General features: G+C 40.6%; 1 protein-coding gene across 4 annotated transcripts in view; it reads right to left on the reverse strand.

Annotated features, from left to right (window-relative positions):
• PTPRO (protein tyrosine phosphatase receptor type O) overlaps window positions 1–27,153 on the reverse strand; it is a 268,043-nt gene that overhangs the window by 18,162 nt on the left and 222,728 nt on the right. For all 4 annotated transcript variants that reach the window (XM_060413365.1, XM_027967840.3, XM_042247492.2 and 1 more), the window contains 6 exons: window positions 23,689–23,724; window positions 20,158–20,239; window positions 6,815–6,905; window positions 4,361–4,437; window positions 3,404–3,538; window positions 2,803–2,925 (listed from right to left, as the gene is read on the reverse strand). In XM_060413365.1, coding sequence (XP_060269348.1) covers window positions 2,803–2,925; window positions 3,404–3,538; window positions 4,361–4,437; window positions 6,815–6,905; window positions 20,158–20,239; window positions 23,689–23,724 — 544 coding nt within the window. The remainder of the gene's footprint in view (window positions 1–2,802; window positions 2,926–3,403; window positions 3,539–4,360; window positions 4,438–6,814; window positions 6,906–20,157; window positions 20,240–23,688; window positions 23,725–27,153) is intronic.

Below are 27,153 nucleotides of genomic sequence, written 5' to 3' on the forward strand. Positions count from 1 at the left end.
TATAAATATATACAATCTTATATCTGTAGTTTTATGTATATAGAAAATATATAAAGTCTCCTCTGGTTGATCTGACAAGGTATCCAGCTAAAATATGAAAGTGGTTCAAAAATAGGAATTCTTTAAACTGTCGTCTGTCTCTCTGTAGCTGCAAGGCAGAGGTCTTTGCATCAGATGGCTGATTCCTGTTAGCTGAATAGCAAGGCACATGTGAATGGGAACAAACCAGTTTTTGCTGGTTTTTAGTTTCCAATTATTATTCAGTTCATGCCAAGTTTCAAGTACTGGAAAGTGATAAATTGTGTGTTACAGTCATTTTCCTCCTTTCTTACTAAATGAGAAAACCTTACTGGTTACATCTTAGTCATTCCAAAATGTCTCTGATTTTCTCATTTAGGTAATTTTATCTGGTTTTACTCTGAAAGATTCCATATGGAAATATGGAGGAGATAAAGAAGTGTATAAGCCAAAAATGAAAAAAAAGTAAAAAAGTCTATTCATCAGCAATAGCATGACAGTCTTCAGTTTAGTATTCATTGCAGGAGCTTAAAACTTAGATTCTGTATATTTATGGCCCAAAGGGGGCACTCTGGGACCAGATGCTTGTGACTATAAAAATATTTCCAGAAAACTCTGTCATTAAACATTTTATTCGTCTGCTTCAAGCCCTTCACACGTTTGTCATTGAAAGGTCTTCATTTAAGATCAAGGACGAGAAGTGTAATATGAATCATACCATAATTGATGTCACTCTTCCTTGTCAAGGGAACATACCTTATGTTTACTTTGCAATTTTTTTCTCCTATATGCAAAACCTAGGGCAAGATTTATTCTATTCAAATCTATTCTATATTTGTCTAGCAGTTTGCACTGCTTTCTGGTTGACATAACCAAGACAGAAAGCAGAGTTCAAATAAAATTCCTATTGTTAAATATTTCTCTGATGGTTAAATCTGTTGATGTTTTCTTAATACTCCCTTACTTTTGAAAACATCCATTCACTGATTTTTTTTTTTTTTTTTACATTTCACAAGATTATTAAGTGGCTAACTGTTTGGATTAAAAGGATTATTATTTTTTAAGATTTTTTTTGATGTGGACAATTTTAAAAATCTTCATTGAATTTGCTACAATATTGCTTCTGTTTTATGCTTTGTTTTTTTTTGGCCAGGAAGCATGTGGAATCTTAATTCCCTGACCAAGGATGAAACACACACCCCTGCCATTGGATGGTAAAGTCCTAACCACTATATCACCAGGGAAGTCCCTACAAGGATTATCAAAACAGGATACTTGTATATGAAGCTCATAGCACGTGGAGGAGGCAGACAGGAAATCAGAGAATTGTGACCACTTATAGTGCACTGGAGTGATACACATGGGATTAGAGCAGGGGAGGAAAGGGAGAAGGGTCTCTTGAGACTAGGGAAGGCTTGATAAAGAGTTGACATTTGAGCTGACTCTCTGAGTACGGATGTTCTTAGAGAACGGGAGGAGATGAGCATTTCAAAGAGATGGAACAGCATGGAGCAGTTACACTGGGATCTGCCTACATTCTTAATGCAGCTAAAGCCATTGTTAACTGCTAGCGGTTAAGAAGTGATTTGTTTCTTGTAAATATCAATAAATGGTGAGTTCTTGAGGGCTTATGTTATACTGAAACAAAAAGCCAGTTTCCATTGTCTGTATTAAATGGTCAGCAAGCATTTCCTGCAAAGGGCAGACAGACATTTTGGATTCTGTGGATCATACAGTCTCTGCTGCAACTATACAAGCCTGATGTAGGACAGAAATAGTCATAGAAAGTCAGTAAACAAGTTTGTGGCTATGTTTCAATAAAATGTTACTTATGGACATTGGTATTTTAATTATATAATTTCCATATATTATTTGTTGTGAAATAGTATTCTTCCTTTAATTTTTTCCAACTTTTAAAAGGCAAAACTCATTCTTAGCACAAAGGCTTCACAAAGCAGCCTCTTTTTGTTCATCCCCTGACCCGTACTGTGAGGAAGGGTTGTTTCTAAGCAGAGAAGTGAGTTTTAATGAGGCATTTCCTATTGTTTGTCTTCAACAGAGAGCACACTCCACTGGAGAACACAGTACTAGTAAAACTTCCCTCCTATTTTTAGGACTGCTGTCTGTGAAGGATCCATAAAGAAGGAACCAGAGCGACTGTGACTGATGTCAGCACCTAGCCTGGTGCACCAACATTCAGCTTGAGCTCAAAAGTCTGCCTTCAGGAAAAACAGACTTTTCTGACATCCTAACCACCAGGAATCAACAGCATTTCAAAAGAGCCATGAAACCATGATTAATAAGGTCCAGAAGTACCTTTGAAATAATAAAAACCAAACTACAACAAAATAAGAAACAAAGCCAAACAAAACCTTAACCACTACCTCTAAAATTACAATTGAATTTATAATGTAAGTACATCCTTATTTTGCATATCCTCCTTATACTCATACATAGTCAGTATAAGTAGTGGCAACACTTCTTTCCTTAGTCATGCTGGTGAGCCATGGGTCACCGTGTCTTCTATTGCCCTGGGTGAATCTGAGACCGAACAGTGCAGCCGTCTGATTCCATGTCCTCTGGCTGTCTGGACCAGGCGTTCTATCCACATCACCCTCCAGGAGATGGGAAACAAGCACATTGTATGTGGCATTTTTCTCTTGGAGGAAGCAGTGTCGCCAAGTCTAAAGCACTCACAATCTCCCATGAAGGAGAATGGGCTTCCTGAGCCTGGGGATTCCCTCAGCGTGGGGATGGCCCCTGAAGCCCTGGTTTGTGACTTACGTAGTTGATCCGGAAATGTCTACAAGCCCAGTCGTCCTGCTCTTCCTCCGACATCATCTCCACTGTGATGTCACCATAAGCTATGGGCTCTTCTGTGAATGGCCAGTAATGATCACATTTCACCTGAGGGGGCAATAGCATAACCTTTTAAGACCAACAGGCTGGGGAAGAAACAGTCAGTGATCATTTAGAGAAAGCAAATGACTCGCCTCTGAAGAATCGTATAGGATTACTGTGAGGATAAAGAATGAAGCAAGGGGAACATACACTTATGTAATGTTTTCTCCTTTTTTTCCATCAAAGGGGCCATCATAGTAACTAACTGCATAAACCCATATGATTTTAAATATTTTTCTTGGGAAGCCTATATAATTATACCCACACTTTTTTAAAAATTTTAAGTGGAGGATAATTGCTTTAGAATATGGTATTGGCTTCAGCCATAAAGCAACGTGAATCAGTCACAGGTACACATATGTCCCCTCCCTTCTAAGCTTCCCTTCCCCCCCCACAGTGAGCACATTCCTTGGCAGTGGCTGGTGCAGGTTTTACTGCTAAGTGAGACTGAATTCTTTACTTTCAAAGGATTGAAAGTACTTACCCTCCTCTTCTCATTACATTGAGTGAGCATGACGATAATCTGGGACTTCTGTTGCAGGACCATCTTCCAAAAGTCATTCCTGGTTTCAGGCAGTGGCCCCTGTGTGGCAATGTACTCCTGGGGTGAATTGTACCCCTGGAAGACAAAGACAAAGTTGTCTCTTAAGGAGCTAAAGTGAAACTCAGTCATGTCCAACTCTTTGCAACCTCAAGGACTGTAGCCCACTAGGCTCCTCTGTTTGTGGAATTCTCTGGGCAAGAATACTGGAGTGGGTAGCCATTCCCTTCTCCAGGGGATCTTCCTGACCCAGGGATCAAACCCAGGTCTCCTGCATTGCAGGCAGATTCTTTACCATCTGAGCCACCAGGAAAGCCTTAAATCAACACCAGTTGCTGTTCCACACAAATGAGAAGCGACTGAGAATTTACTGGGGATAAACCTGGTGAGGGATCATACACCTATATTATATTTTCTCCTCTTTTTTTCTGTTAAAGAGATAGTCATAGTAGCTAACTGCACAAATCCGTGTGATTTTAAACATTTTTCTTGGGAAGTTACAAAATCACACCCACACCTTTCTACAATAACAACCACGTGTCTATACAGACACATTTTAAAAGCACAGGTTGGCGCTGACACTGAAATTTAAGCATAGGAAAGTAGATCTTTAGTATAATTATCTACTTTCACTTTCACTAGTCATTTTCAAAGATATTTGAATATTATTATTCTCTGGGCTCCCCCTCTCCCCACCATTCTTCATTCTAAAATGGAATAATGGAAACTGTTCTTTACAGTTGAAGTGCTTGGTGAAGAATGACTCTCTGTTGAACTGTTCGACTCATCTCTGCAGCTGTAATAGTCTTCCTCTGGCTGGGGTAGAATTTGGATGCCTGGTTTTGTTTGTTTGTTTGTTTTTGGAGGCCTGATTTAATAACTTTTTTTTTTTTCACTTACAGGAATGTAATTAGCATTGATGTAGTCTGCACCTTCCTCTTCATTCATGGAGATCAATCTCACTCGGCTAAAGTCATCTGTAAAGAAGAAGGAGAAAAATATTAAACGTCACAGCAGAAAGGTGCAGTTACTATGAAGAATAGTATGGAGGGTCCTTAAAAACTAAACATAGAGTAACTATATGATCCAGCAATCCCATCCTGGGCATATATCTGGAAAAGATGAAAAGTTTAATTTGAAAAGATGCTTGTACCCTAATGTTCAGTGCAGCACTAACAAGTAGCCAAGACATGGAGACAACCTCAGTGGCTATCAACAGATGGATGGAGAAAGAAGATGTGGCGAACATACACAATGGAATGTCACTCAGGCAGAAAAGAGAATGAAATAATTCCATTTGCAGCAACTTAGATGGACGAGAGATGACCACACTAAATGAAGTAAGTCAGACAAAAAAAGACAAACATCACATATCACTTCTATGTAGAATCTAAAAGAAAAGATGCCTATGAACTTATTTATAACACAGAAATAGATATAGAAAATAAGTTTATGGTTACCAAAGGGGAAATGAGTCGGGGGGGGGGGATGGGGAATAAATTAGGAGCTTGGGATTAACAAATAAAAAACAAAAGAGGAAAAAAGAAAAACATTCAGAGTGTAATGAAGACTTGTCAAGACAATTCTGTACTCAATATTTGTACCCCAAATCAAGTTAAATTGGTCAGTGATAGGGTAGGTAGATAAAGTTTATTTTAGCTTTATATTTTAGCCATATCTCAACCTTAGTTTCTTGTTTAAATAAATATATAAATATCTCCCAACCACTATGTCCTCCCCACCAGCCCTCCTGTTCTTAAAAGAGCGGTCTCTAGATTTTGCAGGGAATTGTGGAGAATATGTACAGGAACTAAAATATCTGGTGGGTTGTGTAAAGGCTATCGAATGTAACCGAAACCTAGGATTTCCATTTCACTCAAGTCTTCCCTGATAGCTCTGTTGGTAAAGAATCTGCCTGTAATGCAGAGGACCCCAGTTTGATTCCTGGGTTGGGAAGATCCACCGGAGAAGGGATAGGCTACCCACTCCAGTATTCTGGGCTTCCCTTGTGGCTCAGCTGGTAAAGAACCCACCCACAATGCAGGAGACCGGGGTTTGGTTCCTGGGTTGGGAAGATGCCCTGGAGAAGGGAAAGGCTACCCACTCCAGTATTCTGGCCTGGGGAATTCCACAGTCCATGGAGTAGCAAAGAGTCGGACATGACTGAGCAACTTTCACTTTCACTTTCAGGGATATCCAGAGAATTCACTACCTTTGGGAAGCCTAGAGAAAAGAAGATGGTGTTGATGGGCTTATTGTAAATGGACTTCAAATGAAGATAATAAATCCTGAAATGCATACAGATGTAAAGTGTTATATGATAATATCGTGCTGTGCTGTGCTAAGTTGCTTCAGTCTTGCCTGATTCTCTGCGTAACCCTATGGACTATGCAGCCTTCCAGGCTCCTCTGTCCATGGGATTCTCCAGGCAAGAATACTGGAGTGGGTTGCCATACCCTCTTCCAGGGAATCTTCCTGACCCCGGGATCAAACCTGCAGCTCCTGTACCTCCTGCATTGCAGGCAGATTCTTTACCACTGAGCCACCAGGGAAGCTCATAATAATATTAATCCTACCTAATTTTGTCAAAAACCCTCATGAAGGTTCTTTGTAAAGGTTTGCACTTTTCCCTTCGTTCCCAGCCCCCACTAGAGTGTAGCAGAATAGAATGTTAAATTTATATTAGAATGTGTTTTAATGGTCCTATTAAGTACTTTGTGTCACTTTTTCTTTGAATGTTGCTTTTACTGCAAAATAATAAGGAACAGCAGACCTTGCCAGAAGTAATAAAGAGCCTTTTTCACACCTTGCATTTCCTTTCTATTTGCCCCCTTCCATTGGAAAAGACTCTGATGCTGAGAGGGATTGGGGGCAGGAGAAGAAGGGGACGACAGAGGATGAGATGGCTGGATGGCATCACTGACTTGATGGACCTGAGTCTGAATGAACTCCGGGAGTTGGTGATGGACAGGGAGGCCTGGCAGAAAGTCAGACATGACTGAGTGACTGAACTGAACTGAACTGAACTGTCAATGAATTGACTGAAAATAGGTTATGAGCACAATTTATCTTATCCCTTATTTGGCTAAGATGTTTTGATCTCCAAAGGGTCAAAGTGTCAGTTTTTTCTGTTCAGATACAATTCGTTTAAAAGCATGATGATTAAATCTTCCTACACACAACAAGATCTAATGATATCAAAGCACCAATGCAATCAAGGCAATTGCTGACATGGCCTTGAGGATACAGATCATTCCTGGCCTGGCTAGAGGTTGGTGGAACTGATTCATCTGCCATAACAGCCCTTCAGCCTTTGGAAGACAAGAGCGGGATCAGCATTATTGACCGTCTTACATGGTAGGATGTTTGTGTAACGATTTTTACATCGGTTCAGTGGAAGGTCTGCAGCAAAGTGTGGAATATCCAGTCCAATCAACTTCAATTCCTGTAAATGACAGAAAACATTTAAGATTCCATCAGAGGGATTATTTGATAGAAGTCATTTGCAAAGAATAAGAAGAAAAATATTAAAAGTTAGAGTGGAAAAGTGTAGCCAGTATGTTGTACAGTATAGAGTTTCCTTAAAAACTAAAAGCAGAGTAACCACATGATCCAGCAATCCCACTCTTGTGGAACTGGATTATTGTCCACACTGGTTCACTGCTCATAGTGGATTATTTTTCACTTCCTGCCTCTAATAGAACTACCACGGTGATCACACCCCTTTGCCTTATGACGTTGCAGGGGTTTCCCTGGTGGCTCAGATGGTAGAGAATCTGCCTGCAATGCAGGAGACCCAGGTTTCATTCCTGGATCTGGAATACCCCCTGAAAGAGGAAATGGCACCCCACTCCAGTATTCTTGCTGGAGAATCCCATGGACAGAGGAGTCTGGTGGGTTGTAGTCCATGGGGTCACAGAGAGCAGACACAGCTGAGTGACTAACACTTTCACTTTTCTTTTGGCTCCCTTTTGAAACAGAGTGTACTTCTCCATTCTACTGCTGTCACCTTGCTTTGGGCCAATGAAGTTGGGTGGAACTCATGTCCAATCTGAAGCTTTAAATGTGTTTGCTCAGCTTGATTTGCTTGCTTGGGCTTCTGCCATATGGTGGAAAAGAATGTGCCCAGAGAAACTGCTGATCCCAGGATGAGAAGCCACATGGAACAGACCTGACCCTGACTCACAGCCTGAAGCAGAACCATCTCAGCTGTTCCCCAGCCCCAGTCACGAGTGAGAAAAATAAGTGTTGTAGGTCACCGAGACTTTGAGGTCATTTCTTACGTAGTTTTACTGCAGTGGTGGCTAACTAATGTAATACATAAATACCTTGGATAGGTAGGTGATCCCCGAGAGAAGGTAAAAATTGAGTGTACACTCTCAGGGTGTGGAAGAGTTGAAAACAGATGTGTTTCAGAGTTTTCAGGAGATACAGGAAACTTGAAATTTATGCAGCTTGCAAAAATATTTCATATTCTATGAGAAATTGTAGGTATTTCTCCTATAAGCAATGAACTTTCAAGAAAGTGTAATAAAGGAGAGAGTGAGGAACAAAAAGTATAGAACACTCTCCATGTTACAAGATTGACAAGTCACTAGAAGTCTGTCTGTTCTAAGATCTGTTGGATCATAGAAAGAGTAAGAGAATTCCAGAAAAACATCTACTTCTGCTCCATTGACTGTGCTAAAGCCTTTAACTAGGTGGATCACAACAAACTGTGGAAATTCTTAAAGAGATGGGAATACCAGACCACCTGACCTGCCTCTTGAGAAACCTGTATGGAGGTCAAGAAGAAACAGTTAGAACCAGATGTGGAACAACAGACTGGTTCCAAATTGAGAAAGGAGTAAGTCAAGGCTGTATATTGTCAACCTGTTTACTTAAATTACATGCAGAGTACATCGTGAGAAACGCTGGGCTGGATGAAGCACAGGCTGCAATCAAGATTGCTGGGAGAAATATCAATAACCTCAGATATGCAGAACACACCACCCTTACAGAAGAAAGTAAGTGAAGAGGAACTAAAGAGCCTCCTGATGAAAGTGAAAGAGGAGAGTGAACAAGCTGGCTTAAAACTCAACATTCAGAAAACTAAGATCATGGGATCCAGTCCCATCACTTCATGGCAAACAGATGGGGAAACAATGGAAACAGTGACAGACTTTATTTTCTTGGGCTCCAAAATCACTGCAGATGATAACTGCAGCTATGAAATTTAAAGACTCTTGCTCCTTGGAAGAAAAGCTATGATAAACCTGGACAGTGTATTAAAATGCAGAGGCATTTCTTTGCCAAAAACAGGCCCATATAGTCAAAGCTATGGTTTTCCCAGTAGTCATGTATGGATGTGACAGTTGGACCATAAAGAAGGCTGAGCTCCAAGGAACTGATGCTTTTGAACTGTGGTGTTGGAGAAGACTCTTGAGAGTCCCTTGGACTGCAAGGAGATCCAACCAGCCCAACCTAAAGGAAATCAATCCTGAGTATTCATTGGAAGGACTGATGCTGAAGCTGAAGCTCCAAATCTTTGGCCACCTAACGTGAAGAGCCGACTCACTAGAAAAGATCCTGATGCTGGGAAAGATTCAAGGCAGGAGAAGAAGGAGATGACAGAGGATGAGATGGGTGGATGGCATCACCAGCTCAATGGATGTGAGTTTGAGCAAGCTCTGGGAGATGGTGAAGGTCAGGGAAGCCTGGAGTGCTGCAGTCCATGGGGTCACAAAGAGTCAGACATAACTGAGCGACTGAACAGCAACAAAGAAATCTGGTAATGAAACTGCAAAATAAGGATGGAGCAGTAGTGGGTGGGCGAACCCTTCCATGAAAATAGAAACATTCAAATATTTGCTTGTGTGTATCAGGACTATTATAAATTCTATTATCAGAAACTGCATTTACAGCAATTTTTATATAAACCGACAACCAACATACCTCAGAAAGTCTACATTACTGGAAAAGGGGGTTTCTGAGCTGCTAAGTTATCTGTGGAAGGAAACAAGGGGTTGGAGTCAGACTACCTGAATTTCCCCAGAGGCATCTGTTATGCTGTGGTCTACAAGAATGGTGCTCCCTAGAGTTGTGCAGTGCATAACCAGTGCAGCAGACCACGTACAAATCTGAAGGCAATATTATGTAACCATATGTCTATGTAACCAACTACAAAATGGGGTTACTTAGGTAGTATGCATTTTTCTAAAAGACTATTAAGTGAAGAAGTATAGACACCACTTGCTCAAAATTTTATTTACTTATATGGGATGCTGGGGCTTCCCTAGGGGCTCAGTGGTAAAGATTCTGCCTACAATGCAGGAGATGCAGGAGATACAAGTTAATCCCTGGATTGGGAAGACTCTCTGGAAGAGGCCATGACAACTCACTCCAGTATTCTCACCTGGAGGGTCACATAGTCAGAGGAGCCTGGCGGGCTATAGTCCATTGGGTCACAAAGACTGGACACAACTGAAGCGACTGAGCCTGCATGGGATGCTACTCTTCATGATTCCTCCCAATTATTCCTTCAAAGAATCAGAAGCTGGAGGTATACTTTTCAGGGAAAGGAATTTTGGAGCACCTTTGAAAGACTTTTGAGAAGAGCTGGAGACATTTGATCATGTTTTGAGAGATTGAACAGGGAAACTGTGTGTGTGTGTGTGTGTGTGTGTGTGTGTGTGTGTGTGTGTGTGTGTGCCTTTAGTATCTTGATTCAAGTGCTCATGCAAAGCAAATATTGGAAACACCCAGTTCTTGGGAATCCTGCTGCATCCACAAAGAAGTTTGTCGGCAGCTTAGGCTGTGTGCTAAATGAAATTGGAAAGCAAGCTGTAGACAGCATGAATGAACTGACTTGATTATCCAGATTTCTCTCTTCCTTTGATTTTCTTTTCTTTTTCTTTTTTTTTTCTTTTTTTTTATCATTTTTCGCTTTTCAAGCTCACAAAATGTCAAGCTCTTGGCCCAAGTCGAAGTCAATCTCAAGACCAACAGTGCTGACTTTGATCTTCAATTTACACTTTTGGATGTTCTTCCTATCTCAGTCAAAACCCTTGCTTGCCAAATGCCATCAAACAGAAGTTTGTCACTTTTCCTTTATAACTGCTTTTTTCTCCATTTTAAAAAGGATTGTCAAAGACTGATAATATTCTTATAAGAACCAAAACTTATTTTCAGCAAACTTCAACCTAACCAGTGTTATTTTTGGGTTACCTCCTTTTGGCAGCTCTAAGCTTACTTAAATGATGCTTCCTTTGCTTAAAATATTTTGGAAACATACCTCCTTTGGGGAGTGTCTATAGATAAAACTGTCTACATTTTGATCTATTTCATTTAAATAAAGTTATATAAATAAATTTATTTATTTATGTAAATACCTGGCTTATTTTGGTGGAACACTGATAAAGTGTGTGCACGTATGCCCAGTTATGTCCAACTCTTTGTGACCCCATGGAGCCTGCCAGGCTCCTCTATCCACGGGATTTTCCAGGCAAGAATGCTGGAGTGGATTGCCTTTTTCCTCTGCCAGGGGATCTTCCTGACCCAGAGATTGAATCTGTGTCTCCTGCATTGGCAGACTGATTCTTTACCACTGAGCCACCTGGGAAGCCCTTATAAACTGTAGGGTCTTGAAAAAGTAGGTTAGCTAGTTCTGTCATTGTTTAATTCTCTGTAACGTGTTATTAGTTTAATTATGTATCAGATAAGATTAATAGTTTTTCCATACCTCCCTGATATATGGTGGCTATCATATGGAATGATTGAGCTTAGTAAACATCAGTGCAATACTTATTGATCATGACTGTGAAATGCTTCTGCTAGGATTCTTTGTTTTGCTTTGTCTGGCTCCATTATTTCTCCCTCCTTTGCCATTTGTGCTAACTGTACAACTCTCTCCGCTAAGCCCTCACTTTGCAGACAGACTGATCAACCACAGGAAAAGGCCTCCGGTATGAAAAGAAACTGTGGAAACAGATTGACAGTCAGCACTAGAGCACATATGGGAGCTGACTAGCTGATAGAACTTTAATTGTGTGTTGCCTTCCCGCTATAAATGCCTTAAGTTGATAAGAGACGTTTAATTGGCTGAACACTGTAAATGTAAATTGCCAAAGTTAAATTGCAGCAAAGCAGGGAAGGCAAGGGTACACAAAATGCCTTGCAATCTTTTGTAATTTAGGCTGTCACTAGGTAGGGAATTAAATACTAAGTTTCTAGCCCAGTAGCTTTGCAGTTATTTTCTTTCCAGCCAGATGGAAAGTTCAGTGGCTTAAATCTTCATGAATGCAAAGTATGAGGTGATAGCCTGAAACCCACATACATCATTTTTGAATTTTCTTTTGCCAGTATTGTTTCTAATGTAATTTATCATTGTGGGTTTTTTCCCTAGGTTACTCAGTCATCTACCATGGGCTAAATCTGATCCCTCCAAAGATATGTCCAAGTTGGAACCTTGTTAAGAAAGAGTCTTTGCAGCTGTAATTAAGAATCACAAGATAAGATCATTCTGTATGATCTGGATGGGTTCTGAAGCTAATGGTAAGTGTCCTTATAAAAGTCCCCAGGAGGGACTTTCTTGGCAGTCCAGTGGTTAAGACTCCAGGCTTCTAATGCAGGGGATGTGGGTTCAATCCCTGGTCGAAGAAGTAAAGTCCCACATGCCATTTGGCATGATCAAGGAAAAAAAAAAAAAAGATGGAGGCAATGTCCAACATTAAATAAAATAGAGTAAAATAAAACAAAATAAGATAAAAGAGAGAAGAAGAGAGCCATGTGAGGATGAAGGCATTGATTAGAGCTATATAGCTACAAGCCAAAGATGCCTGGGTCCACCAGAAGCTGGAAGAGACAAAGAGAGATACTCCCCTTGAGGCTTCGGAGGGAGCACGGCCTTGCTAGCACTTTAATTTTAGACATCTGGCCTCTAGAACTGTGAGAAAGTACATTTTTATTGTTTGAAGTAATAAGATTATGGTAATTTGTTGTGGCAGCCCCCTAGAAAACTAACAGAGTGACTGAAGCCAGTGGCAGTCTGTGTTGTGTTGGCTGTGTTTGAAGCATACAGTCTTGAAAATCAGAGCACAAACACATGCCCTGTATTTGTCAGGTTGGGTTGCCATAAGAAAACAGCACAGGCTGAACAGCTGGAACAGAAATGCACTTGTCATAGTTCTGGAAGCTAAGGTGTCCAAGAATACGGTACTGGCAAGGTAGGTTTCAGGCCTTCCCTAGTGGCTCAAATGATAAAGTGGCTCAAACCTATCTGCACTGTGGCTTCCTGGGTTTGATCCCCGGGTCAGGAAGATCCCATGGAGAAGGGAATGGCTACTCACTCCAATAGTCTTACTGGAGAATCCCATAGACAGAGGAACCTCACGGGTTACAGTCCATGAGATTGCAAAGAGTCAGACACTACTGAGCAACTAACACACACTCATATATAGGTGCGTATGTATGTGTGTGTATATATATATATATATATATATATATATATATATATATATATATAATGTACAGTAAGTCTAACTTAAGTGACTAAATGTAAGTGACTAACATTTTCACTTTCACTTCAAAGTAGGTTCCATTGTGAGGCTTCCCTTTGTCTGTAAGTGGCCACCATCTTGGCTGTGTGCTCACACGATCTCTTGTTTGTGAGTACATGGTGGGCATTGGGAGGAAGAGAGAGCAAGGTCTCTGGTTTCTCTTCTTATTAATACAAGGGAATTAATCCCATCATGAGGGCTCCACCCCCATGATCTTATCTAACCCTAACTATCTCCCAAAGGCTCCATCTCCGAATACCATCACACTGGGGCTTGGACTTCAACATATGACTTTGAGAAGTGGGGGCAGCTTCAGTCTGTAACACGGACCCCCATCTTCTGAGAAGAGCACAAGTTGCATTCTGGCTTTAGAGTCTATAACAATGTCAGCAGCTAAGCAGCACTTGTTTGCTTTGGGATAAGGTTGGACCTTAGAGTCCGATGAGCTAGCTGACTAGACTACAAGACAAGCCAGGAGAAACAATGCGGCCTGTGGTGCTGACATGAGAGGTTCCATCTATGGCAAGTGAAAGGTCCTGTGGGACTGGGCAATGACTGGTTACTTTTCAGGTAAACCCAAAGGGAGAAGAAAGGACTTAGAACAAGGTATCTGGTGAGGTTCTGTATTAGTTCCCTAGGGCTGTCATAACAAAGTGCCACAAGCTGGGTGGCTTAAAAATAACAGGAATTTCTCATCTAATAATAAAGAAGGCCAGGAAGCCCAAATCAGGGTGCCAGCAGGCACATGTGTCCTCTTGAACCGACAGGGGCATCCTTCCTTGCCTCTTCCTAGCTTCTGAAGGTTTGCTGGCGATCCTTGGCTCCCCTACCTGCAAGTGCATGATTCCAAGTTCAGCCTCTGCCTTTGCCACATGGTCTTCTTCTCTGTCTCCATGTCTTCTGTCTTTCCATAAGGACACCAGACATATTGGATTAAGAGCCTATCCTACTCCGGTATGAACTCATTCATTTTAATTACATCTGCAATAACTCTATTTCCAAGTAAGGTCACAGTCTGAGGAATGAGTGATTAGGGTTCAAACATATCTTTTGGACAATATGAGTCAAACTTTAACAGGTACTCTGAAGGAAGAATGGGAAACTTGGACACGATGGAAGACCAGGAAAGAACAACGTCAGCCTCAGGAAAGTCTAGCAGCAGCCAGCAGGGCCCTGGATTCTAGGATGGGATTTAAGGGAAATACTCCAATCACTGGACAAATTACTAGTACCGGCATTTGGAAGCTGAGATCAAACTGAGGCAAGGAGGAAGAGCAGAGAAAAATCAGGTCTGGGAACAAAGTAAGACACCTGGTATAAGACTGTTGAAGATCTGAGTTGATTTACTTCAGCAATGCTGCAGGTAGATCTCCAGGGAACTGGAATGAAGCAAGTAAAAATAGCTACAAATAACAAGAAATCAAAGGTCATCTCCTGTGAACCATATGGCAAGTGGTATAGTTTTGTTTTGACCTTTACAGCCACATTTCTGAGCAAAGGTGGTGAGGGCTCTCCCTAGAATCCAAATCAAACACAAAGCACAGAAATTAATGGCAAAATGAACAATATGTGCCATGTCTTATGGGCTCTCCAATTCCGAGCTCTAAAGTCTGGATCTTCAAAATGTTTTCAACGTGAGACACAGGAAATGAGGAATTGAATCTAACCCCTGGATCTCAAACCTCCTTAAGAAATGATGTATGTTTTCATCAGAAGGATAATCAATCTTTCCAGCATATTCAAAATCATATATAAAGTTAAAAAGGGAATTTGTTCAGAAAATGCAAATTAGCAACTAGTGTAGCTTCATGTTGGCCTTCCCAGGTGGCTCAGCGGTAAAGAATCTGTTTGCAACGCAGGAGACGCAGGTTCCATCCCTGAGTCGGGTAGATCGGCTAGAGAAGGAAATGGCAACCTGACTCCAGTATTCTTGCCTGGGAAATCCCATGGATAGAGGAACCTGGTGGGCTACATTTCCACAAGGTCACAAAGAGTGGCACATGACTTGGCAACTGAGCACACACACATGTAGCTTTATGTATGACTTACAGTTGTGCTGGTAATACATGTAAACCCAGACAGTAGTTTCAATTTGCATGATGCTTATAAATGATGTAATTTCTCAACATGAGCATGATCTTTCAAGGTCAGTGTCAAAGTGAATACATTTGACAAAGTATCTTTTGTCACTTTGAATGAATATGAATATGAATATTAATACAAAGTGAATAAGTATTCACATAAATGGAACAAATAACTATACAGATACTGACTTTAGCTAGTCTAATTGATTCAGCCATCTCTACATGCTCCTGAACTCAGTAGACCTGAATCTGAGCAAACTCCAGGAGCCTGCAGAGGACAGAGGAGCTGGGTGTGCTGCAGTCCATGGAGTCGCAGTGTTGGACATGACTTAAAGACTGAACTACACAACAACAACAAATGCTCTTGAGGTCCCATTAGAGCAAGAAACATTTTTCATTCTTAAGCCTCCATTAATGATCAAGTTCTGGAAAATTTGAGGGCTGCCATGTGAAAGGTTTGATGTGCACCCTGAAATCAAGTATGGATGCACAATGGGCCTTTGAAAACAGATGAGGTTCCTGACTCTGAACCTGAGGATGTGGGGGTGGGGTGGAGCTAAAGGTTGTCAACTCCTGCTGCTGCTGCTGCTAAGTCACTTCAGTCGTGTCCGATTCTGTGCAACCCCATAGACGGCAGCCCACCAGGCTCCGCTGTCCCTGGGATTCTCCAGGCAAGAACACTGGAGTGGGTTGCCATTTCTTTCTCCAATGCATGAAAGTGAAAAATGAAAGTGAACTTCCTCAGTCATGATCGACTCTTCATGACCCCATGGACTGCAGCCTACTAGGCTCCTCGGTCCATGAGATTTTCCAGACAAGAGTACTGGAGTGGGTTGCCATTGCCTTTTCCATGTCAACTCCTGGAAGGTTGTCAAACGAAAAAAGAAATGAGTCAGACCACTGGGTCACTGCTTAAGCAAATGTTAGTACAAAACCTACCATCTGAGCCTGTGATTGAAAACGGACTTCTAGAGAGTAATCTGTATTTTCTCACCAGAGCAGAGATACAATATCAGAACTTGGCACCAAATAAATTACATATTTTACCAATAATGTTTTAAGAACAAAGGGATATGCAAAAAAGATTAATAATAAATAAAAACATTAAACATGTCTCCAAGTCATGGTGTGATGGCTGATTCTATGCGTTAACGGCTACACTGTAGCACCAAGCTGCTTGGTTAAACATCAGTCTAGATGTTGGGTGAAGGTATTTTTTAGTTGCAATTAACATTTAAATCAGTAGACTTGAGAAAGTAGATTAATCTCTATAAAACAAGTGGATCTTATCCACTTAGTTGAAGGTCTCAGAAAAAAGATCAATGACCCCCGACAAAGGAGAATTTCTATTTCTAGATTGCCTTTGGACTTGGGGAGCAGCAGCATCTTATCCCTAGACCCCTTACAGATTTCAAGACTGGCCGGCTTCCACAATTGTGTGAACCAATTTCTTCAAATAAATCCTTCCATTCATCTCTGTATTTATCTATCTATCATCTATTTCTATTATATGATCATATATAGGATAACATCATATATAGTATACTTACAATAACTATAAAATACAACAGTATAGTAATCATACAATATATGATTCTGTAATAATATAATTAATTTAACATATATTACATATGTGTGTATGGGCTTCCCTGGTGGCTCAAACAGTAATCTGAGCAATGCAGAATCTGCCTGCAATTAAGGAGACCCAGGTTCTCAATCTTTGAGTCAGGAAGATCCTCTGGAGAAGGGAATAGATACCCACTCTAGTGTGCTTGCCTAGAGAATCCCAAGGACAGAGGAACCTGGTGGGTTACAGTCCCTGGGGTCACAAAGAGTCAGACACGACTGATGCAAGCATGCACAGCAACAGTTTAGATTTTAAACTGAGCGACAGTCACTCAGTCATGTCCAGCTCCCTGCGACCCCATGGACTATAGCCTTCCAGGCTCCTCTGTCCATGGGATTCTCCAGGCAAAAATACTGGAGTGGGTTGCTGTTTTTTAAACTGAACATAATTCAACATAACAATTTTGGGAATAATGCACTCTCTCTCTGGTTTAGCCACGTGGTTCCAGTAAGAATTCCTGTTCTTCTGTGATTCTGCCCTCCCTGGCTACAGACAGTGTGAACAGACACCATGACCCATGCCAGCCAGTCAGAATCCTCCCTGCTATTTTTCAAACAATGAAAAAGAAGGAGAGCCAACAACTCCTGGAAACCGTAGGTGTGATACTCTTGAAATGGAGCAGGACTCTAAGGTCCTTTCTCCTTATGTCCTCTGCCTGCCTTTTGTCTGTGGAAAACTTTAGCCTAAGAATAAGTTTAATCAGAGAAGTGAGAACATGCAGAAAGGAAACAGTCAAAGGAAACCAAATAATAATAATTGATAATAGTCATTAAGTATAGTCAAGGACTTTTAGTTCCTTCTCAAGGAAGAACTAAAGGGCTATAGATAATATTCTCAAGGGCTATAGATGATATCCTGAACCATGTCCTGTGAGCTGTTTCATAGATACTGAAACCCCCACCAGGTGGAAGAAGTTAACTGTATGATGACTAGACTGTAGCCATGACATAAGCTGCCACAATTTTGAGAATTGGCCTCAAAGAAACAGAAATGAATAGACCCTGAACCTGAAGATTAACTGTACCTAAAACAACCAAGACGATGCTAGTCAGACCACTGATGACCAGTTTCAAGGTGACTGTCAGAGCTGACTCCTGTTTCTGAGTGTAGCTCCCTCCTTCCGTCTATAAAAGCTCTTGCCCACTGGTCGTCTGTGGGGAGAGTTGGCCTTTGGACAGGCATCCAAAATAAAGCAAACTTGCCTTTCCAACCATCTGGCCTCTTTAGTGATTTTTGAGCGATTCCACTTTCAGCAACACTCTGAGGCTGTCGGTGGTTCCATAATCCACTATGAGAAAGAGGTTGGACTGGGCCAGAGAAAGTGAGGCCAAGGCAGAGAGAGAAGTAGAAATGAGAAATTTCTATTTCTCTAAAGAGGGGTTATCTGGCCCCTGATTTTAGCCATTCCTGAGTCTCAGCTGCTTCCCTGCTCCCCTCCTGGTATAGCCACTCAATCCTCCCTTTGATTATATAAGAGATCTTAGCTTTCATTGAACAAGTTCCCATTATGTTTGGTCTAAACCAGTTTGAATTGTGTTTCTGTCATTCACAGAATTTTTTTCTGTCTGGAAAAAAAAAATTTTCTTTTTACTGGAAAATGATTCTCTGAATTTTTTTTAAAAACGAGTGAAGCAATTCAGAAGCCCAGTAATAATTACACTGGGGTTTGACGGCATGAACTGAGAGTACTTCAGCAAAGTACTGAAATCTGCCTGCCAGCAAAGGCAATGACCCTGGTTGTGCCAGTGAGATCAAGTCACCTAATAGGAATTAAATGACTGAGGTTTCAACAAAGTTGAAAGTGTACCTATACCATATTGTATTGACCAAAAAGTTCATTTGGATTTGTCCGTAAGCTGACATGGAAAAATCCAAATGAACTTTTTGGCTAACCCAATCAATTTCATCACCATGATGAGAATTATTTAGATATTATTTTCTTCTGGGTTTAGCCCTATGTTTTCTTATAAAAAGCCTCCTTCTTTCATTGGTATGCCTTTCTGAAATACCATCTTCCCATTTTGTTGTTGTTTAGCTGCTAAGTCATGTCTGACTCTTTTGTGGCCCCATGCCCCATGCCCCATGTCTGACTCTTTTGTGGCCCCATACCAGGCTCCTCTGTCCATGGGATTTCCCAGGCAAGAATATTGGGAGTGGGTTGCCATTTCCTTCTCCAGGGGATCTTCCTAACTCAGAAATTGAACCTGAGTTTCCTCCATTGGCGAGTGGATTCTTTACCACTAAGTCACCACGGAAGCCCCCAATCCTCCCGTAGATCTCCACTTCAAATTGGGTTTCTGTTCTTTGAGCATCTGGTGTATCATTTATAATTTCATATGCCACCTGCATACAATGGATAACTCAGTCAGGCTTTATGCGACATTTCTCAAGACACAGGTGATAGTTGGGGGCTTTGTATTTGATAATGTATGGACACTTCTCATCCTTAAATCACCTGTTGGGATGAATATCCACACCAGGACTCCTGCTGCTTCTTGCAGAACAAAGCTATTCTTGACTGATGTGGGGAAAGAAGAAATGAATATGGATAATGAGGAGAAGGCAGCTTTATTCACCAGCCTAGTGTCTCACAGGAAAAAAAGCCTAAAAGGCTTTAAAAAAAAATGACACAATTTAGAAATCACTTTATCTTTCCTGTCTTTTTGGTCTCTGTGAATCACGAGTCACCTGAGCCTTGCTGTAGAAGGCTCCAGACTGTGTTCTGAGCTGTGAAATATGTGAGAAGAAAACCTGGGGACCAGCTGTACCCCTGTACCCTGTGATCTAGGATCACACTACAGTGATCCTAGACTCATTTCCATCTACTCTGACACACATTCTTGGATTCAAAGAAAAAAGTGTGCTTCAGAAAAAGTAGATGTCGCTAATTTTGTTCTTCTTCTACACAAAGCATGTGTATCTCTCTCCAGTTTCTCCAAGAAAAGCAAACAAAACCTTGCATGTCCAATAGACTGCCAAATCTCCCAAGGTTATAAGAAACACCAGGCTCTTTTATGCTCAGGAGACAAGGGGCTCCAGTCCAATTCATCCACCATCCACACTTACTGTGGCCTAAATGACATGAGAGACACAGTAAAAACTCCCTGAAAGAGAAATTGCTCTGACTCTCAATCCTCAGTTTGCTTCCCCCTCACTTTCCATCCCCTGGTTTTCAGTGTTACCATGAAAAACGTCTCCTGTTACCATGTTTGTTCACCCCAGTGCCTACATCTATTCTCTCCTTTCCTTCGTTTGTGCCACCCAAACACTGACCTACCAAGGGATGACACCCTTCGCTCTGAACCAGCACCCTAGACAACCCTGAGCCCAGTGATCATTCTGCCCTTTATGAATCACACTCAGCATTGCCCAGTGAGCAGAGGATTGATGCAGGTACAAGTCTGCCAGTTCCAATGCCCCCAGAGGGCAGGAAATACTTTATCTACTCACCTCAAACTGAAGAGAAAATTTATAGTCAGAGTCTTTGGCCATGTCCTTGATGTAGGCATCAAAGTCATCCAGTTGAACCGGGCTTTGTCAAACACAAAGAAAAGTACATTTTAAAAGTCCTGCTGATAGGTGTCATACAATGTTTAATGCCTTACTTCTCAAACATGAACAATTTCCTTGTAGAAAATAGCTGTTTTATTTCTCACAGGTTAGCACTCATTTTTTTAGGGTTAAAATTACCAACCCTTATATATTATAATTAAAAAAGAGAGCCCTATATACTTAACTTCCTTGAGATAGGAAAAATCTCTAGATTTTCCACTGAGTTTTACTTTAGCAGCAACATATTTCACACACACATATTCATACACACACAGGTATATGTGTTGTTTCTAGAAAACTCCAGTTTATAGGAAAAAAACAAAGGATTAGCCTGAAGACCTGTTTGAATTATAGTTTTACTTTATTTACTTAACTTCCCTGAGATTTAACATGCTCATCTATGAAATATCATGGGGCACTTACATCGCAAGGTTGACACTTGTAAATCATAGACACTTGTAAATTTAAACAGTTTGACAAAGGCAGGGAATTGTGTCTCCCCAGAGAAAGGCTGGAAGCACATCTCCAGGGAGTTCCCAGTGCCTCGCTCAGAGAGGGCTGTGTTCAGAACCTTGTACATCTCCAGAAGTCTCAAAAGAGTTCGTAAGTAAAATAAAGTAACACATCCGACTTTACATTTCTGCATATGCCACAGAAGTTCTCGCTCTGTTTTTGTTTTGTGGAATAAGAATTTAGTTGTATTTCCTGTAGTTTTCTCTAGCTGCTTATCTCTTCTAGAGCTTATCTGTCCCAATCTGCTCTCGGAGTTTCTGCAAGACACAGCACTCTGTCACCTAACCCAAGGCTTTCCACCTTACCAGGGTCCACAGACTTAGCCTTTCTCTTAGTCTTGCTGCAACTTACTCAGCTTATGTCATCCACCTGTGGTCTTATTTCTTATTAGCAAATACATAGCATATAATAGATATTTGTTCAAAGTTGTTGATTAGCTCCTCTGATTAATTTATGTTAAGATTTTAGTAGATTTTAAGGGTATTATGCCTCCCAGATAACACAAATTGTAATGGTTTTATTTAATAATAATAACACTGACTGGTACCCTTAAGTACGTGTGTGTGTGTGTGTGTGTGTGTGTGTGTGTGTGTGAAAATCACACCAGGGAAGCCCTTAAAACATACTATAAACTGTAAATATGCTTACGTGTTATCTTACTTGGTTGATGGTTGAGGTTAGACATGGACAACATTAGCCTCATACTTGGGCTTTCCTGGTGGCTCAGATGCTAAAGAATCTGTCTGTAGTGCAGGAGATGTGGGTTCGATCCCTCAGTTGGGAAAATCCCCTGGGGGAGGGAATGGCTACCCACTCCATTATTCTTGCCAGGAAAATCCCATGGACAGAGGAGCTTGGTGGGCTATAGTTCATGGGGTCACAAAGAGTAGGACACGACTGAATGACTAACACACACTTTCACTTCACTTTTCAGAAGGAGCTCCAGAGAGAGCCAAGGCTGAGACAGTTAAGTGAGGAATTCAAGATCTTAGGGCTACTAAGCCAGAGAAAGTGAAAGTGAAGTCATTCAGTCATGTCCGACTCTCTGTGACCCCATGGACTGTAGCCTACCAGGCTCCTCCGTCCATCGGATTTTCCAGACAAGAGTACTGGAGTGGGTTGCCGTTTCCTTCTCCAGGAGATCTTCCCAATCCAGGGACTGAACCCAGATCTCCCACATTGTAGGCAGATGCTTTACCATTTGAGCCACCAGGGAAGTAAGCCATAGAATGCTAAGGATAACCAAGGAGAAGGATTCCTGGTTAAAAGCTTTCTCATTCAAACTTGCCATCCTTCTAAAAGAACAGCTAACTTGGGGGCGGGGGAGAGGGTCCCCTCCCCATTCTCGCTGAGCAATACGATGACCTTAAAATTGGACTTAATGATTCTAATTCTCATCCCACTAGGAGGAAAATGGGATTAGAAAAAGCAAAAGCAAGAAGGGGAGGAAAAAGAAAGTCAGAGGAAGGACCAGTAAGTAGAAGGACGGGCATCAGGGAGAGGAGGAGAAGAGAGAGAAAGCTGGTAAGGAGCAGAAATCAATCAGGGTGGGGAGGATTTAGACCAAGGAGGGAAAGAGGAGGTGAGAAAGGAGAGGAACAAAGGTAAGTGGAGAGAGGGAAGGTGGTAATGGTGGGGCATTTGGACTGAAAGAGAAAAGATAAAGAGAAAGTAAATGGAAAGATGGAGGGAGTCCCTCAAAAATGACCTGTAAAGAAGGAGAGAGGGCTAGAGGGCAAATGAGAAGAGGGAAGGAGGAAGTTAGCTTGACATGCATGGGGTTTTGGCTTACGGGCAGGTTCCGCCACATCTATACACCACTCCAAACTTGAGTCCACCTCCTGCTTCTCCTCTCTGCCTCCATCTTAGGTCCCCTCTCGGTCCTGAGACTCCAACCTCTAACTGCGCTTATCTATGCCTCTGCACCTCACTTAACAACCCATCTAAAAATTTTGGGCAACAAAGTGTTTCTGTCAAATCATTCCTTCCAAGCTGACAGTTCCTCTCCTCTGCTTTAGCTGATCTTGCCTCTCCTGCCTCACTTGATAGACGCCAATGGAATGAGTATTAATTTGAAATAGATTCAGGAAAAAATATCCTGTCATCTACATGTGCCACAACATTATATGTCACTCAAAGCTTAATAGAAATATTTTGGATTAACTTTTCTTTTGTGTTATGTACTCCATTAGCACAGATACCATAAAACTGACAGAAATTGGCTTAGTTGGCTCCTTAATGAATTCACCAGTACTCTGTCCCAGGCAAGTATCAAGAATAAAGTCTATTTATAGAAATTATTGACTCTTTATGTATAGAGTTTTTAACTAAAGGCCTAGAGGTGATACTCTAATTAGGCTCTTGAAATCAACTGATAGTTCATTTTCATCCCTCAGAAGTATAATTCTTATGACTTAACCATTCAGTAGATAAGTGAAACCACAGGCAAGCTAAAGCAATTATCCTTTTCAATTTATTATAAAGATTTCCTGAGACAGCATTTATCAAGTATTTGTTATAACATCAAATAGAATAAAAGCCTTTCCCCTGCAATAAGCATGACATTTGAAGCTACAAAATGGCAAAGGTTTTTGTACTACTTTGATGTAGCTAAACACTATATATTTTTTATAGATGTAGAAGAGTAGACATCCTTCGGTAAGACTTTTATAATTCCTAACAACCCATTCTTCCTCAGATTTCATGCAGTGAGAATTTTCCTTATTCTTGAAATGTTTTCTGTTGGTACACTTTCTTGGTGGTCGCTGACATCCATACGTATAAACACACCAACACATAATATGCATTTGCCTCTTTCTTAAGCTTCCTTCTGTTAAAGACACACAATCTTTTCAATTTGGAAAGTGAGGATCATTATGAAGAATATTTTTAAGTGAAATAGTAAGAAAAACTTACTTAGTCAGTTTCCTCTTCTTTAAGCCATTTTTACTCCTGAGAATTAAAAAAAGAAAAGCAAATTTATCTGGGCTAAAGAATTGATTAACATATGATTAAGCTTAGGGAGCTTTAAATAATTATTGTATATCAGGCACCTCTATTATATTAAATTTTTATTAAAAATGCCTAATTTGTTTGATTACTTTCCCTTAAATGAAAAGATAATGATAAAAATTTCAGATTCATTTAAAAAATTCCATTAGATTTCAGAAGCAACCTATACTTTATATTTCAGATTTGCAAAAAAGCTGAGTTCTAGAAATATAATTTCTTGCTCCTAGGTATTAAGTTGCTGAAGTGTTTTGTAAATATGTAGAAATATCTACTGGGTGAACACTCCAGGTTCTACAAGTAAGAAGGGAAAAAATTGGGAAATAAAGGTGACAGCTGATGGACAGAGAATGGACATACTGGTTTTTTACTTAAAGACTAAAAATAACATTTTTCAGACATTTTCAACAGGAATGTGAATTTGTGCTATCAGTGATGCCATGTGTCATAAATTCTACTATAGCATTGTTCTTACTCAGTTTTGAACAAAGTTGTAAGCTATCTGAAGAATTGCACCTATTACTTGCTTGTTTCTGATTCATTCCTAGTCTGCAAACTCAAACACACATAATACTAATTATGCTCCAGCTAATTACATTTTAAGAGTATTTTAAAGGGTAATTATTTTCTACCAACATGTAAGATAACTGACCTAAATTACCTAAAGCTAGGATAGTATCTGCTGAAAGCCTTAACTACTATTTAGATTGTCTTAAATAAATGATATTGATACATGATTGAGTGTTACAACTTTTATAAGCAGTTTTCAAAGACCTTGAAATATTGATGGGAGCACCCAGACCTTCAGAGCACAAACAACAGGTAATAAATAGCCTGTGATCTGAGTACCCTTATGTGACAAAATATTTATTGATATTTAAAATTATGAATATTTGGGTACCCTCATTTCTGGAAAGTCATAGCAAATGAAATACTACTTCCTCTGGAATTTCATAGCACTTGATTCATGGAGTATTTCTCATGTGGTCTGACCATGAGTTATACATGCCCTCCTTGCTAGACTGTCCTTTGCCCTCAGAGCTGAGTACAGTTCATGGAACACTAGTGGGTGGCCAATAAATGCTTATTTAATTGAATTAAAACAAAACATCTTTACTATATCATCCTCACAATTTTACTTCATGATGCAATGAAGAATTGGATATTAGACTTGGTCTCATGAAGGATCCCACTGGGGAGATGGCACTTGCGGGTGAAGAGGAAGTAACAGAAGGAAGGACGGATTCATAATCGAAAGCGGTGTTTGTTTTTCCTTTTCTAGTTTCAGAGAGTTATTTCTTCCCAATTCCTAGTGAAGATAATCCATTCAATAGTTCTGGTCATTTCTTTTCTCCCTCGGCTTCTTTTTATCTTCCATATTTGGGAATTAGAAGGAATAAACATTCAGGTTTTTGCTTTGCCTCATCATCATCTCCTCCCACAGGAAACCCCCCCAAAACAAACAAACAAAAAAACCATATTGGACAGAGCTGTGCCACATAGGTGTTTGGGAACCTAAAGAAATCATTTCTTGAATAATTTTCTTAAATTGGAGTAATTGCTTTCCAATGTTGAGTTCCTTTCTGCCATACAGTGAAGTGTATCAACGAGGTGTGCACATCTATCGCCTTCCTCTTACCCCTCCCCCACCCCTCTAGGTCATTACAGAGCATCAAGCTGAGCTTCCTGTGCTACTGAATAATTCTTTCACTCTGCTCTAGTAATGAAGAAAAGTTATGGCCAACCTAGATAGCACATTAAAAAGCAGAGATATTATCTTTTTCTTAATCTGTGTGAATTTCTTTTTTAAAAAAATTATTGATTTTAATTGGAGGCTAATTACTTTACAATATTGAGTGGGTTTTGCCATACACTGACATGAATCAGCCATGGGTTTACATGTGTTCCCCATCCTGAACTCCCCTCCCACCACTCTCCTGATTCCATCCCTCTGAGTTTACCCTGTCTCATGCATGATCTCAGAGATATTACTTTGCCAACAAAGGCCCGTCTAGTCAAGGCTGTGGTTTTTCCACTGGTCATGTATGGATGTGAGAGCTGCACTATAAAGAAAGCTGAGTGCCAAAGAATTGATGCTTTTGAACTGTGGTCTTGGAGAAGACTCTTGAGAGCCTCTTGGACTGCAGGGAGATCCAACCAGTCCATTCTAAAGGAGATCAGTCCTGAATATTCATTGGAAGGACTGATGCTGAAGCTGAAGCTCCAATACTTTGGCCACTTGATGCGAAGAACTGACTCATTGGAAAAGACCTTGATGCTGGGAAAGATTGAAGGCAGGAGGACAAGGGGATGACAGAGGATGAGATGGTTGGATGGCATCACCAACTCAATGGACATGAGTCTGGGTGAACTCCAGGAGTTGGTGATGGACAGGGAGGCCTGGCGTGCTGCAGTCCACGGGGTCACAGAGTCAGACACGACTGAACAACTGAACTGAACTGAACTGTAATGATAACTTACTTAACCTTAGGAATCATACATTTACTTCCTGTAGGAGGAACCCACTACTTTAGTGCCTGATGAAAGCAGAATTTTAGCATAATAAGAAACAATTCTGGTAACTCTGGAGGTTGCCAACATATTTTGTAATTCAGAGTGGAATTAAAAAAAGAAAAATGCAAAACCTTTCTGTTCCAAACAGACTTTAAGGGAAACCAGGAGGAAAAAAATGTCTGTGGTAGGGTAACACTGAATAAATATAGTGCTGAAATATTAAGCCGATACTGTTCCACAGCTGTCTTGAAACCTGATTCGTGGAAGAGAGGCACTACTTTTTTCTTTCTGTCGCATTCACTGATTGAATGAACCTAAAATACAATGTGAAATTCTACCACATGTTTTGTATGCTCTTGTCTTAAGTATATGTCTTTATAGTTTGTGTACGACTTTCATTGTTCTGATTAGATTTTACTAAATTGCTGAAGATTCCCAAGGGTTCTTGTTATGTAAAGCTATGGGACATGCCAGTACTGAATTGTGGGACTTCACAGCAAAACTGAGAATGTTCCCACATTTTCAATGGCTGTACTGATCCTACGGCTCAAATCAAGGGAAAATTAGCTTTTAAACATGTAAGTTCAGGCTTTGCTAGCAGTTTTTCCTTCATCACTTTATGGACAGAGCTCATGAGTGTGTGCATGCCACAGTGAGCATTTTGGGTGATGTTGAGGTCATCATCTTGTCATTGCAAAAGATTTTCTGAATAACTGATTAATAACATCCATCTGACATATAGTATGTACACATATAGGATTATGTACTTCTTTTACTTTTTCTCTTTCACTTGCATTAGATATGGTTCAAAACCCTAATGACTTCAAGAAGTTAAGATGCACTAGGAGGTGGAAGGGA

This window comes from Ovis aries, chromosome 3 (assembly GCF_016772045.2).
Source record: "Ovis aries strain OAR_USU_Benz2616 breed Rambouillet chromosome 3, ARS-UI_Ramb_v3.0, whole genome shotgun sequence".
Classification (NCBI taxonomy): Eukaryota; Metazoa; Chordata; class Mammalia; order Artiodactyla; family Bovidae; genus Ovis; species Ovis aries.